Source organism: Saimiri boliviensis, chromosome 1 (genome assembly GCF_048565385.1).
Source record: "Saimiri boliviensis isolate mSaiBol1 chromosome 1, mSaiBol1.pri, whole genome shotgun sequence".
NCBI lineage: Eukaryota > Metazoa > Chordata > Mammalia > Primates > Cebidae > Saimiri > Saimiri boliviensis.
In genome coordinates this window covers 28,280,110-28,296,016 of record NC_133449.1, presented here as the reverse complement: position 1 = coordinate 28,296,016, position 15,907 = coordinate 28,280,110, and the positions used below count along the sequence as shown (strand labels likewise).

At 48.3% G+C, this 15,907-nt stretch overlaps 1 protein-coding gene across 1 annotated transcript in view; it reads right to left on the bottom strand.

The window, feature by feature from the left end:
- PLB1 (phospholipase B1) overlaps positions 1–15,907 on the bottom strand; it is a 140,467-nt gene that overhangs the window by 102,097 nt on the left and 22,463 nt on the right. The window contains 8 exon segments of the mRNA XM_074394601.1: positions 935–991; positions 2,397–2,501; positions 3,570–3,645; positions 5,126–5,205; positions 5,928–5,990; positions 12,760–12,846; positions 14,776–14,827; positions 15,443–15,533. Of these exon segments, the coding sequence (XP_074250702.1) occupies positions 935–991; positions 2,397–2,501; positions 3,570–3,645; positions 5,126–5,205; positions 5,928–5,990; positions 12,760–12,846; positions 14,776–14,827; positions 15,443–15,533 (611 nt within the window).

Sequence of the window (15,907 nt, the reverse complement as noted above, 5' to 3'; positions counted from 1 at the left end):
AGGGCCAGACACACTGACAAATGTCCCTGTTCAGAGAAATCAAAGGCTTTCTTGAAAGGACAGTATGTTTCCAGTATCGGGAACTGCTGGATACTCCTTCCCTCCCTCCACTCTGTGTCACGCTGGCTCGTGTGTGCTGAAATGCAGCTGGCCCTGGCACTTAGCACCCAACGTCAGTTGTGTAGACGGATCCACAGAAGAAGAAAAACAAATTTCTGTCACTAGAACCCTAAAAATAAGGCAGCTTGGATGGGAAGAAAATAAATGGCAAAATCAGGTCTCTGTCTGATGCCCCGGAAAGGTTCAAAGCCCTGACGTTACATTCCACCCCTGACTAATTCCAGATCTCCTGGGGGGATCTCTGGAATCTGGGGAAATCCTGTTACAGTCACAGTAAAAAGGCCAGTCCATGTGGAGTGCTTACTACCAGCCGGGGGCGAGCTGCGCACTAGACAGGTTGGGCCCGGGGCTGGCCTGCGCTTTGCAGAAAGAGAATAGAGACCTGAGTTCACAGAGCTTGAGTGGTGGAATGAGAATTCCCACCATGCCTTCATCACGCTGAAGTCCGTAACACACCCTGGGCCCTGACAACCATACACACTGCCGAAGTGTGAGGGCACGTGGGACAGGAACTAACTCAAGCAGGTCTTCTCTACAGACTCTGAATAATGGCCCTGCCGCTGCAAAACCAGGGCTGAGGCTTCCCCGAGACCCTCGCTGTTTGCCGGCCTGGCCACAGCCCAGCACCTGCGGTAAGGCAAACCCCCAGGCAGTGAGAGACAGGCGTCACCAGGAGAGAGAAGCATCCCTGGGGGCCCACTACCATTGTCCGGGGATCCTCAGGCACCCTGCAGTCCCTCCCCAGCACAGTGGGCAGGGTGGGCTCAGTGGCAGTGGAGACCCTGCCCCTCCTCTGTGGGCCCGGCCTACTCACCATCCTATTCCAGAGATGCAAGGCCAGCATGGTAGAATTCGGGAGTGGGGGATCCCCCTGAAAGAGAACCAGATGAGAGCAGGACCCTTTGTCTCCCCGGGAATGCAACGGACCTGCTGCACACTTGGAGGCTCTCTCTGGTATAGAGTTGGGGTGGCCTGACCTGTCCAGGGCCTTTCCCTCAGCCCCTCCTCTCATCAACAACAGGGCATCTATAGGACCACTGTCTGGGGTGAGGGCCCGGTGGTCAGGACCTGCAGGAGCAGGTGGCACATCAGGCAGTTCCATGTGGTCATGGGGTTCTCTGTGGCTGAACTCAAGAGTGGGAAGAGGGGGTGGCAGGGACATGATTCGGCTGTGGTCTGCCTCGGAGGACGAAGGAAGGGCACATGAAGCTAGTATTTCTCCTCATCCTCTTAAACCATCACTTTCAACACTGTTTACAGCCTGGAGATGGCACAAGGATTCTGACAGGCAGGAGCCAGGAGCCTGGAGGTGGGGACTGTCTCCAGACACAGGACTGAGGCCGTAGAGGCTGCAGAGACTTTGACCAGCAAGTGGGGACCAAGTGCTGCATGGTCTTGGTGGCCACTTGCCCAGTGACTTGGGGGAGGGGCAGGGGCAACTCACATGCTCTTCCCAGAGATGGATGGAGAGGAGCTTGCAGGGGGAGGGGCAAGAGCTGGCATCCCTGGAGATTCTCTTTGGAATAACCACAATGGCCAAGAGGTACAAGTGCTTCCCCAGCACCAGAAGCCACTCTACGTCCTCCCAAGTATTAAGTCATGTGGCTCTGATGGCCACCAAGAGGGAGGACGTGCTAATAAACGGCCCTGATTTTACAGAACAGAGAGGTGGACACCTTGTCCAAGGTCACACAGCCGGCCATCTCAGAGCCCGGAGGGGAAGCTGGGCCATTCACCCCTGGGCTGCCCTGCCTCTAAGAGCCCTTCTCACCGGGGCTCTTCTACCCTGTGGGGAAATTATATAGGAAAGTATAAGAGACTAAGGTGGTATTTCCCCCAAGGCTATGTATCCTGGGTTCAGGAGAGCTGAACTGGGCTGAGGCTTGCTGGGGTAAGGGTGAGAGAAGGGGCAGGAGCAGATGTGTGGTCCAGGCCTCCTCCCCACCACACTTTGTTTTTTTTTTGAGACTGAGTCTCGTTCTATTGCCGAGGCTGGAGAGCAGCGGCACAGTCTTGGCTCAGTACAGCCTCCACCTCCCAGGTTCAAGTGATTCTCGTGCCTCAACCTCCCAGGTAGTTGGAATTACAGGCACCCACCCTCATGCCCAGCGAATTTTTGTGTTTTTAGTAGAGACAAGATTTCACCATGTTGGCCAGGCTGGTCTCCAACTCCTGACCTCAAGTGACCCACTCGCCTCACCCTCCCAAAGTTACAGGTATGAGCCAGCACACCTGGCCCCACCACACTCTCAATGTGCCACACAGCCCCCACTTACCGAGGGTGGAGACAGGGTGGTCTCATAGAAGAAAGGCTGGAAAACCACCGTGAAGGACTCCTGCTCACTGTGCCTGCTGGAGGCCAGGAGGCTGTTCCAGGCTTCCTGGAGAAGAGAGCGGAGAGGTGCCCATCCAGGCGCAAGAGCAAGGCAGAGCCGGCCCCGGTCGTTCTCAGCAGCCCCAGGACAGAACCTCCCCCGACGCATTGTTCTCAAGTGCTATTCCGAAGCTCCCTCTTGTCTCACCCTTCAGGGCTCTTTGATAGCTCAGCTGAGTGTTCATTTGTCTCTCAAATGCCAGCATTAGGTAATACCAGAGACAGACCTAAAATATATTCTCTGGAAGCTTAGGAACGACAAGACAGCCCAGCACGTGGCAGGGCCTCTGCCCTCTTCGAGAGCTAAGTTCGGTAGAGGCAGGTGCCATTAACCACTCAAAAAGAGCTGTCATTTCCAGAGCGAGAGAAATGCCATGCAACGTCAAATGTAACTTTCTTCTTAAGCAAAAGTCATCGTGTTAACACACGCTAACAGGGAGGAATTGTGTTTTGAGCTGTTTGCAGAGAGGGATGATGGCTTTCATTGAGCCCCTCACCCTCTTTTTGTTGTTTTTTTTGGAGATGAGTCTCACTGTCTTGTCCAGGCTGGAGTGCGGTAGTGCGATCTCGGCTCACTGTTGGCCAAGCTGGTCTTGAACTCCTAACCTCAAGTGATCTGCTTGCCTCAGCCTCCCAAAACCATGGAATTACAGGTGTGAGCCAGCACGTCTGGCTCCTTCGCCCTGTCTCAGGGTCTCTTCTATGAACTGGAATGTGCACCCTCAGGAGCCCTAGTTTGCTTCTGGGCTGTAGGCTGGGGACAGGCACACCGGGCAAAACCAGCTCGCCCGCCCCAGATGTGGTACTACAAGTGGCACTGACGATCAAAAGCATTCCAGAATGAAGCTTCCAAGCTCCTCACTGTCTCTGCCTAAAGCAGTACTGCAGTCCCCATTTTACGCGCAGGAATACCGAAATCACCACCACGACGCCCACCGAGACTAGCTCTCGGCTCCTGACTTAGTCCTGAATTCAACTGGAGAAGCCCTAACATTAACAAACTCAACTAAATGTTCTCCTTGGTGACCACCCCTCCCCTGTGAGCCAGCAGCCTGGGCACCCAGGGTGGGCTCACCTGATAGGACCACTGCATCACCACCTTGGCCAGTCTGGACGTCTCCTTAGAGCAACTGCAGGCCTTTGGGGCAGGGCTGCAGGTTAAAACACACCAGGAATGAGAGAGGGAGGCAGTGTGGGGACGTGGTGATCCAGGCTGCCTCCTATGGAAGAAGGGGCCTAGGAGTTGCTTAAGGAGTAGGGATGAAGAAGTTTAAGTCTTAGGGGATACAAATGTTGGGAAGAATAGAGGGTCGGTGGTCCCTTCCTGGGGGTGGGTATGGGACGGGGGAAAGCTCTTCCTGGGGGCTGGGTATGGGATGGGGGTGAGTATGGGATGGGGGTAAATATGGGATAGAGGGACGCTCTTTCTGGGGGGCATGGGCACAGGATGGGGGTGGGCACAGGATGGGGTGGGCACAGGATGGGGGTGGGCACGGGATGAGGTGGGCTGGGATGGGGGATGGGCACAGGATGGGGGTGGGCACAGGATGGGGGTGGGCACAGGATGAGGTGGGCTGGGATGGGGGATGGGCACGGGATGGGGTGGGCACAGGATGGGGTGGGCACAGGATGGGGGTGGGCACGGGATGAGGTGGGCTGGGATGGGGGATGGGCACGGGATGGGGGTGGGCACAGGATGGGGGTGGGCACAGGATGGGGGTGGGCACGGGATGAGGTGGGCTGGAATGGGGGATGGGCACGGGATGGGGTGGGCACAGGATGGGGGTGGGCACAGGATGAGGTGGGCTGGGATGGGGGATGGGCACGGGATGGGGGTGGGCACAGGATGGGGTGGGCACAGGATGGGGTGGGCACAGGATGGGGGTGGGCACGGGATGAGGTGGGCTGGGATGGGGGATGGGCACGGGATGGGGGTGGGCACAGGATGGGGGTGGGCACGGGATGGGGGTGTGTACGGGATGCAGGGATGCTCCTCCTCCCCTCACTGCTCCTCACAGCAGATGCCCACATCCCATTCTCCTTTCCCTCCTCTGTGCCTTCTCTGTCTCTCGTTCTCTTCAGAGCCTTCCCTCCCCTCGGCACCCCCTTCTCTCCTTTCCAGCACCCCCTTTTCTCCACCGCTCTTGCCCTGACTTTTTCCACATGAACTTCTTTTCTAGGTTCAGAGCCAGAAATCTTAGGATTTGGCTCCCAAAAGTTTAAAGTCTATGAACATTTTCAGAAATATATAGGAATCGAGCTCTGTGAAGTTAAACTACATTTAGGCTATACGCTCTTCTATCCAATTTCCAGAAGTAACACTTCTTAGCTTATGGATGTTTTGCCAAGGCGAACTCTCAAATCACTGGCACGGAGGAGAGCCTCTGGCGAGACATCAACCAGACGGAGTGTTTTATTCGTCGACTCAGTCCCCAAAACAATGCTTGGCAGAGGGCCCGGCCCACCCGGCTCTGCCACTCGCTGGCGCGTGAGCTCGCACATGTCCCTCGGCCTCCTTCGGCCTCTGTTCTTTAGGGCCCCTCACAGATTAAGGCACATGAAGGGACTCCGCAGGCTGCACACGTGACAGCCAAGTCACAGATGCTCATCTCATTCCACTTCCCCTTTTACCTGAGCCAAGTGCCCTGATGCTGGCCAGAGACCTCTGCAAGCTCCGAGAGGTCCACCAGGTTTACAAACGCTCTGGGGACCTAGGAGGACAGAGAGAGGAAGGTGAGCACTTGCCAAGTCGCCCCAGCTGCCAGGCTCTGCGGAACTCTTGCTTGGGCCCCATTTGGGGCGTGGTTGAGTGTGATGGGCATCCCTTTGGTTAACTGGGCATGACCCTTTGGGAGATGTTTGGTCAGGGTCAGTCCGCACTGCCAGCCCTGCATCTGTGCCATCCAGAAACAGGACTCTGTCCATCACGGTGGCACCTCCCACCAGTGTCCGCAGGGCAGTAAGACCACTGGGGCTATGGGCCTGCAGCCTCCTCCAGCAGAAAGCTGCCCCCACCCCACCGAGGAGCAAAGCCAGAGGCTGAGCCACAGCAACCCCCCCCCACCCCACCCCTGTGCTCAGACCCGGCAGCAGCATCACAGTCGCTGAGCAGAAAGGCCTTGAAGGTCCTCAGACCCCCGTCATCCCATCCTCGCCCCTGTCTCGAGTAGAGAGTGGTCCTGGGGAAGACCAGGGCCACCGAGGACTCAAGGAACAGCTGAGTTTCTCTCTGAAGTTTCCTTTGCGGGAGTGGAGTGCACTCTCCTGACCCATGTTCTCATTTAAAAGGATGGGAAGATGGGGTCCTCTAAAGCTTGCCTTTCCTCAGGGTTCCAGTCTCCCTCCCGGGCTCCGTTTCCCCACCCTGGTGGTGGCCATAAGAGGGTAAACGGGCCCCACCGCCCTCTGGGAAGCCCTGAGCTTGCGACCTCACCTCCTGCTGCAGGTAATCCAGCACCCCGTTCAGCGTGTCCAGGTCACCCGCCGCGAGCCCGTTCTGTGAGAGAAGAACCTAATGAGTGAGGGTGTCAGCAAGAGGACCACGAGGAGAGGACACCCAGACTCATGACAGGCCCGTCCCCAGCAGGCAAGACCACAGGCAAAGGCCCCGTCTGGACCTGGCATTCCACAAACGAGAGCGTTCCTGGAGCTTCCTGGGTTTGTGTTTGTTTTGTTCATCTGTTTTCTCCCCAACTTGTCATCCACCAGGGAGAAACCAAACTCCCCCCAGGTGACAAGTTCCATCAGGAAAGGGCAAACTCAAGGCCAGAGCAAGGTCAGAAATACCTGGTGCAATTCTGAAGCTCATACTGAGGGATGGGAGACCTACTCCCAAAGACTGAGGAATTGCTTTTTTTCCAAAGAAAATCAGGTCCAACAGGGACATACAATTAACCCTGGATTTAAGATCCCAGATGGGCCTCGGAACCTTCACATGATCTTATCTTATCAGCCTTTCTCCTGCTGTATTTACCCTAAGAGAAGGGCTGCTAGAGAAAGAATATGAGTGGGCCCTGCCATGGGAGGATTTTAAAACCTCTCCCACCCCGACAATACACACACCACTCCCCTGCCTGCAGGTAATGCAAATCAGCAAATGAAGGACCTCAAAAGTGGACCCTGCTTTACTGTTTTTTTTCCTTTTTTTTTTTTTGAGATGGAGTCTAGCTCTGTCGCCTGGGCTGGAGTGCAATGTTGCAATCTCAGCTCACTGCAACCTCTGCCTCCCCGGTTCAAGGGATTCTCTTGCCTCAGCCTCTCAAGTAGCTGGGATTACAGGCACCCAGCACCATGCCCAGATAATTTTTGTATTTTTAGTAAATATGAGGTTTCACCATATTGGCTAGGCTGGTCTCGAACTCATGACCTTAACTGACCCACCTACCTCGGCCTCCCAAAGAGCTGGGATTATAGGGCTGGCTGCAGTGGTTCACACCTGCTTTACTTTTTCTTTTTTTTGAGACGGAGTTTCACTCTTGTTACCCAGGCTGGAGTGCAATGGCACAATCTCGGCTCACTGCAAGCTCCGCCTCCTGGGTTCAGGCAATTCTCCTGCCTCAGCCTCCTGAGTAGCTGGGATTACAGGCACGTGCCACCATGCCCAGCTAATTTTTTGCATTTTTAGCAGAGATGGGGTTTCACTATGTTGACCAGGATGGTCTCGATCTCTTGACCTCGTGATCCACCCGCCTCGGCCTCCCAAAGTGCTGGGATTACAGGCTTGAGCCACCGCGTCCAGCTGCTTTACTTTTTCAATGTGAAAAATAAATTAATAAAAATTACAAGACAAACTCCTAAGTTGCCTGCAGACTGGCTGTCCCCTAAGGCAACCTGGCTCAGACAGGAAGACAAGGAGGGCCAAGGAGCTATGCTGTCGCCTGGAGGGGACACAGGCAGTGACTCTGGAGACAATTGTCAATCACCCAGGCTGGCACCACACAGGAGGAAATGCAATGTCCCTGTCTCTCTGCCCCTTCACCAGCTGTCCCTGCTTTGGTGTGAGGCTGGCGCCTGAGAGGCCAGTTCAGCCAGGTCTGTTACCATAAAGCCTTCTGTCTAGTTTTCTCTAAGTGAGCCATTCCCTGACCGTGACATCAAACATCACCTCTCTTTCCTGAAGAGCCCAGGAGAACTCTGTCTAGAAGTATCCTCGCTGACCATCTGTACCACATCCATTGTCCCTGTAGAGATGGGGGATCCTGCGTGGCTCTCCCCAGAGCATGACTCTTTTGGAAGAAACCCCTGGTCAAGCTCACAGCTGTAGAGAGAATTGGGGCCCGCCCAGTCATTCCCGGCACTGCACGGCTGTCACTTAAGGCACCAACTGTCCCCACTTCTCAGTAGAGATGCTGTACTCCTATAAGATGTCCCTCCTCTATAGCATCACACATAGTAAACTCCTGGAATTCAAAGTCAGGAAAAAGCTGATTTCTTCAAATGAACTTTTACATTTCCATTTGTATCGTTTGCCCCCTGGTTTGGAAGAATGTCTATTATCAAATATGTGCCTGAGACCTGACTTAACACTAATAAAGTATTTTCTTGGGATTTATTCCAAGAAATGGGATTATTCAGTCAAAAATTAGAAATACATTTAGGTTTCTTGAATCGCACTGCCAGAATACCCTTCAAAAGGCTGCCACCTCACCTGTCACTAAAGACATTGGCAACGAATAAATGTGTCTGTTTTCTTGTCATCAGCTTGCTTTCTTTTGAAAATTTTCTTCTGATTTTTAAAATCTTACTCATTAATAAAACTAAAGGCTTTAACTAGAGAGCAGTAAGCAAATGTACAAACCCAAAAAGCATCCTCAGGTCACCGCTGTGAGCCAGGTTCTCATTTACCTCCGAAGCAACTGCCTTCAGAGCCCCTGTCACACCTGATGGGTCGTTCCTGACTTGACTCTCTCTGACTTTGGTCTTAAGAAACTCCTAAAGAACAGCTGTGGACACAGGCCCTTGTTTATTTCCCTTGTTTATTAAAGGGGCCCAGAGGTCTCCATAGCAGAAGAGACTTCCAGGTCCTAAGGTGGGGGCAGGACAGTAGCTCAACATTCCTTCTTAATGGTAAAACATGTTTTTCTTGTGTGTACTTTTCTTTTTCTGCTTCCCAGATTCAAGTGATTCTCCTATCTCAGCCTCCTGAGTAGCTGGGATTACAGGTGCCTGCCACCAAGCCTGGCTAATTTTTGTATTTTTAGTAGAGATGGGGTTTCACCATGTTGGCCAGGCTGGTCTCGAGTTCCTGACCTCAAGTGATCTGACTGCCTCAGCCTACCTAAGTGCTGGGATTACAGGTGTGAGCCACCACCTCTCATGTGAACTTTTGGGAAACCCTTGATACCTATTCTGTGAGGTCAGGTGGCAGCTGCTGCCTACCTTCTCAGCATTTGCCTGTGGAGGGATCTCCAGCGGCCCCTGGGTTTCTACAGAGCACTTTTGTTTTTTGTTTTGTTTTGTTTTAAAGATAGAGTCTTACTCTTGTTGCCCAGGCTGGAGTGCAGTGGCATGATCTTGGCTCACTGCAGCCTCTGCTTTCTGGTTTCAAGTGATTCTCCTGCCTCAGTCTCCTGAGCAGCTAGGACTACAGGCATGTACCACCATGCCCAGCTAATTTTTGTATTATTGATAGAGATGGGGTTTCACCGTGCTGGCCAGGCTGGTCTTAAACTCCTGACCTCAAGTGATCCACATGCCTCAGCCTCCAAAGTTCTGAGATTACGGGTGTGAGCCACCATGCCTGGCCATCTACAGAGCACATTTTGACAACCACTGAGGGAGAGCTTATGCCTAAGACGTGCTTTGAGAAAAAGAAAACTGCCATGTAAGACCTTCTCAAACGAGGATTGGCGTAGACAGGGAGGTGTGGCCAGAGATACCACTAGGAGGTGAGTGGGGGTCTGGGCTGTGAGGAGGGGGTCTGGGCTGTGAGGTGGGGGTCTGGGCTGTGAGGAGGGCAGTGCCAGAAGGCCAAAAGAGCCAGTCCCAGGAGGAGGGATTTATTCCAGGCTCCAAAGCCTTGGTGGTTTTTGTGCAACAGGAAAAATCAAGATACAAGAAGAAATGGAATAAAGAGGGAATTTGAGTGGATGCTAGCAGGTGTTGCTATACTTAGCTAAATTTATGGACCTCAAGTTATTGGTTTACAGCTGTTTAAAAATGAGGAGTGAGCATGATTGCTTTTGTCATGTTTGCAACCAATTAAAAGTGTGGGCTTCTAAGTGTGAATAAACTCAATTCATATGTAATCAACATGACTAGAGTTTGAGTGAATTTCTCATGTGAACGAAAATCATTAAGTCTGAGAACAAGAGTTGGAAAGGTTGTAGAGAATAGGTGCTCACTGCCACTGGTGGAAATATGAGAGGTCAGCCACTTTGGGAGGCAACTAGGTGGAGCCTATTATAACCCAAAGTGTGCACACCTGAAGACTGGCGTAAGAATCTACTCTGGGCACTTTTCTTGAGACTGCTTTTATCTTGACCCACAGTATGAGATGTGTTTCACACCTCAATCCAGTACAAGTATCCATATAGAAAGAAGTACCTAATGTTGATGATGGAGTGATGGATGCAGCAAACCACCATGGCACATGTATACCTATGTAACAAACCTGCACGTTCTGCACATGTACCCTAGAACTTAAAGCATAATAATAGTAATGAAAAGTCTTTACTTAAACCAGAAAAAAAATGTAAAATCTCATGAATCAACACTTCCCTTACTGCATGCAATGAACTCAAAGATTTTAGAGTTTATTCTATTTTTTTTACAATTTTAGTTGCAATCCTTTAAACTGATTTTTTTGACTCACTAATGTACTTCAGTCCACAATTTGAAAATTACTGTATCTAGAAAAACTCTTCCACATATTCAAGTTAATGAGCAAGACTCTGTTTATTGTAATATTGTTTATAATAGTGAAAAACTAAAAACACCTAAATGGCCATCAGTATAGGAAAACGGTGAAATAAAATGTAGTAAATTCACATAATAAAATACTCACGTAAGTGAAACAAACTCATTCCATGTGTATCAACATGACTAGATTTCAACAATACTTGGTTTGTGAAAAAAATTGTTCCATAGTACATACAATATAATACTATTTATGTTAAGTCTCTCTCATACATACATGCATGCAAAATAATGTTTGGATTTATAGATATGTAAGAGGTTTGCAAAGAAAAGAGGATTAGGGAGGTGGCCAAAAGGAAATGCATTTTAGCTTTAACTGATGTTTTAGTTTTTAGAAGGAAAATATTTGTGAACTGGTTGCATAACTAAAAATATGAATAAATAATATGTAAACGAATACATGTGCACAAGAATACAATATGTATTCATGAATGCTTGAAGACATAAATACATAAAAGGATGCAAGAATTTATGTAGGAGTGTTTAAACACAGAAAATAAGAAAAAAGAAAAAAGGTAAAAAAGAAAAAAGACAGAAAAAAATAGAAAATAAGAAAAAAGAAAAAAGGTAAAAAAAATGACAGGAATGTTTAAACACAAGACAAAGTACATGGAAAAATCATCAATGAGTTTAAGTATCCATGAATGCATTCATACATTTTAAAAAATCAAATTCTGACATGAACAAAGTAATCACAAATACAATCGCATGTATCTGTAAGATGAGAAAAGAAATTTATACATGAATATGGTAACTTATAGATGAATAAATGCATTAGTGAATATATAGAAGAATGCAGCAATGTCTAAATGCTTGTTTGAACATTTCAGTACATGAATGCATAAATGCATGAGTTAATATCATGAATTAATCAATATATAGAGGAATGCAGCAATGTCTAAATGCTTGAACATGTCAATGTATGAATGTATACATTCATGAAGTAATGCATAATGACCAAAATGGGGGGCTGTGCAGAGAACAAACGAGGCATGTAAATTTCACTTGGCACTGGAGAAAACAGAGGGTAAACTGGAACAATAAATCTTCACTATCTACGTGCTAGAAACCCAGGAAGGCTGCAGGATATTGACCAATGAGAGCTAGTCAGGAAGGCGGATTTCCATCAACAATGAGAGCTAGTCAGGAAGGTGGATGTCCATCTCAAGGCTGACATCACTAAAAGAAGGGGAGTTTGGATGGTGAGCCAGTAGTCAGCAGGAGTGTGGGGCACTTGAAGGGAGCCAAGAATATCTATCGTAGGAGAGGGACACAGAAAAGAGAGTACCACCTCAAGAAGCTCCACCATGCCTGTGCCTTGGCCTGGAGGGTGGCGAAGAGGACAAGCTGGTCCCACAAGTGGCAGGGCCAGCACAGTAGCAGCCTGGCTTCAGCATACTGAACAAGAGTCCAGGTGTCATGTATTTCACCATGGCTTAGATTACTAAACCACCCCTTACACTTTCAACTGATCCTATTCTGAATGATCTTCAGTAAAGACTTAAGTCATCGATATTCACCTACATAAATAATAAATGAGACTACATGTTTCATGTCCTGTTCCTAGGAAAGCCGAAGCACTTGGAAGATACAGTCTACTTCGATAAACAGCAGCCTTCCCACTACAGGTATAATTCATTGGCCAAGGGGTGAGGATAGTATGCACCCTGCTTTATTTCCTAAATTCAGAACTTATGTGAAATCAGAATTAAAAGAGGCAAGATAGTTTTTAACCAATCAGGATGCTAATTTTCTCAGTTGCAGAATGCCTGTTGACTCAGCTTATCTATGCTTCTATTTCCTTTTCCTAATATGAGGGATGGTAAGTAAAAACACCTGTTCCTTGTGACAGCTATGAATGCATGCCATATGTACATTATGAATTATTTAATGTCACTAATTGTGCACTTAAAATGATTAAGATGATCAAATTTATGTTATGTGTATTTTATCACAATAAAAAAAGTTGAAGCAAAAAAAAAAAACCCTATAAAACACCTGTCCAAGTATGTTTGAGTATCTGTCTGTCTATCCGTCTATCTAACAATCCATCTATCTATCCATCCATCCATCCATCCATCCATCTATCCATCTACCTATCCATCCACCTATCTATTCATCCATCTATCCATCTATTCATCCATTTATCCATCTATTCATCCATCTATCCATCTATTCATCCATCTATCCATCTATCTATTCATCCATTCATTTATTCAGTTCTAAAATAGATGGCATCAGCCCCAGCCTGACAGCTGGGGATCAGGTAATCAGGCCAGTTTAGTTTACTCCCTTTCCACCCCAGCATCTGCAACCCCTCAGCCCCCACCCTCCAGGCTGCCATTTACCTGCTGAGCAGAGGGGCACAGGTAACACTGGCTTGTGTTGCTGAAGAACACATTGATGAGCTTCCAGTCAAGTTCAAAGTCAAGTTGCTGAAGAAAAGGGCAACAGTGTAAGGGGTGGTTTAGAAATCTAAGCGGTAGGATCTTGAACCAAAAGAATGTCTTTCTTTTCGCGTCTTTCAATGTCATATGCCCACCCCTGAAAATCACATTATGAATTTTTAATAGTGTATGGCAGGAGTTTAAAGTGTTACAACTGCTCTAGACTGACCAAACATATCCAAAACTTTTTTAAATTAGAAGACACACCTTTTGATCCAATCATTTCATTTCTCCAGATGTATTTTAAGGAAACTAGGATACAGGAATGATTCAGCTACAATGAGGAAGGCTTATGCACAAGAAGGAAAAACTGGAAACAACATAAATGTCCAAAACAGTAGATTGCTGTGTGAACTGTGGAATACTCATGAGATGAAACACTACGTAGCTATTAAAATGATGCTGAAAAATGTAATTATCATGGGAACTAACCTACTGAGAAAAGTAGGTTATTAAAAAGTATCTCTAGTAACATCCCTGTTTTATAAAATATATAAAGATGTATATGCTTGGAAAAAATATGGAAGGGAATATACACCAAGTTATTAACCATAATTATCTTTGGATTATTAGGCTTAAGGATGGTTTTACTTTTCTTTTTGCTTATCTTTGTTTTCTGATTTTTTCAGTAATGAACATGCATTTCTTTTGTAACCAAAAACAAACTGGCAGCGTGGTGTAGCTGAAGAACATCGGACTGTGAAGCGGACACTTCAGATTGTGACTCTAACTAGTAGTGTGAACTTGTACAGGTCACATGACTTCTGGGAACTTGTTTCCTCATCTGGAAAATTACAGGGTTAGACACAGGATCTCTTCTCTATTTTTCAGAATAAGCATTATTTCAGAAATTCTGGGATTCTCCTGTTAGAGGAACACAAACTTTTTGGTGCAGCTCCTGCTCTAGTCCCTGTCCTTATGTGACTTAGAATGACCTTCACTTCAGTTCCTGAACTCTTTAATGTCTGCATGGCTGGCTGAAACAGCAGCTTCCCTTGGTTCCAGCAGTCCAGGCTCGGTGCTTGCTAGCAAGGCTTGCCTTGGTTTAATACTTGCCCATAAGGGCAACAGAAAAGATCGAAGGATGCTTATTACAAACTTATATAGGTTATTGAGTAAATAGTATCCGAACTGTTAGGAGCGTGGTACGAAGGCACCAGCATGTATGTGACAGAGGCCTCTGCCTCAGAACTAAAATTAGTGTGGTAATTATTAAGGACAGCACTCACCACTATAATACACAATGCAAGCTGCAGGCTTTTATTGAGTACTGAGTCTGTGCCAGGCACATCTAATACCTCATTTAATCCTCCCCAAACTCTATGTTGCAGCTCTTTTATCACCCCATTTCATAAACAGGAAAACTGAGGTTTAGGGAGGTAAGTGACTTACCCAACATCATACAGCTAATAGGTGGAGACTTCAGAATTCAAATTCAAACCAGTCTCACCTGGAACTGAAGCTCTCCACCGCCTCCCTTTGGGAGAAGTCATTTAGTCCTTCTGTTGACTTTCAGCAGGACCACACAGAAAACCGTTCTGAACAGAATTGATCCTTTTAGCCGAGCATTATGGCTCAATCTATAATCTCTTGGAGACCAAGGCCGGCAGATCGCTTGAGCCCAGGAGTTCGAGACCAGCCTGGGCAACATGACAAAGCCCCATCTCTACCAAAAGTATAAAAAGTAGCCAGTCTCATAACTGGTCTCAAACTAGATAAAAATTAATAACAACAAAGAAGAATTGGTCCTTTCTTTTAATGACTGCCAGAGAATGGCAAAGACATCTTTGAAGAACCCAGACCACACTAGCTGCCAAGTTCATGGTGAAATGGTGCCAGGGCCATCATCACTTTGTTCTGCCCACCTCGCAGCAAACCCAGGCAGCCCAGCCATGCCAGAGTTGGAGGGAGGCTTACCGGGTTCTCTTTCATGATTCTCACCAGTTCTCGAGCCTGAATCCACAAGTCTCTGTGCAGAGGGAGGGAAACAAAGAAAAATCAGCTAAACATTATTTTGTCAAGGGCTGAAAGCTTGCCGCTTGCCATAGCTCAGGTGCCAGTCTCTAAGCCTGAGCAACCCCTGGTTTCTGAAGGGTGGGTTTTAACCTGCTTTTCAAAATGAGGCTCATCAACTTGAGGGGGTATTTTGGCTTTGGCTTAAATATTTCTTTTTTTTTTTTTTTTTTGAGACAGAGTTTCACTCTTGTTACCCAGGCTGGAGTGCGATGGCACGATCTCGGCTCACCGCAACCTCCGCCTCCTGGGTTCAGGCAATTCTCCTGCCTCAGCCTCCTGAGTAGCTGGGATTACAGGCACGTGCCACCATGCCCAGCTAATTTTTTGTATTTTTAGTAGAGATGGGGTTTCACCCTGTTGACCAGGATGGTCTCGATCTCTTGACCTCGTGATCCACCCGCCTCGGCCTCCCAAAGTGCTGGGATTACAGGCTTGAGCCACCGTGCCCGGCCTAAATATTCCTATTTTTAAGCCTCTTTGACTTTGCCAGCTCCCCAAATCCTCCTGCCTGTGTGTTGAAGACCAGTAGGAATATATGACCCCAGAGAGAGACAGAAAGGGGACTTACTTAGCACCATCGTGGGGTACGACTCTCTTCCCAGTGGGGCACACGGGCATTGGAACAGAAGGATTGAAATGTCTGATGATGTCTGAAAGGACTAAAGAGAGAACTGGTTTGAGGCCCTGGCCTTCACCAGCTGACGGTCACCTCTGAAGACTGACCTACTTACTGCTGGGAGTGGTGGCTCATGCCTATCATCTCAGTACCTTCGGAGGCTGAAGCAGGAGGATCACTTGAGCCCAGGAGTTTGAGACCAGCCAGGGCAACATAGCGAAACCCTGTCTCTATGAAACAAAAATTTGCTGGGTGTGGCGGTGCTCACAGCTACCTGGGAGGCAGAGACAGGAGGATCGCCTGAGCCCAGGAGGTCAAGGCTGTAAGTGAGCCGTTTCTGCCACTGCACTACAACCTGGGCAATAGAGCAAGACTTGGTTTCCAAAAAAGAAAAAGAAAAAGACTGACCCCCTTCCT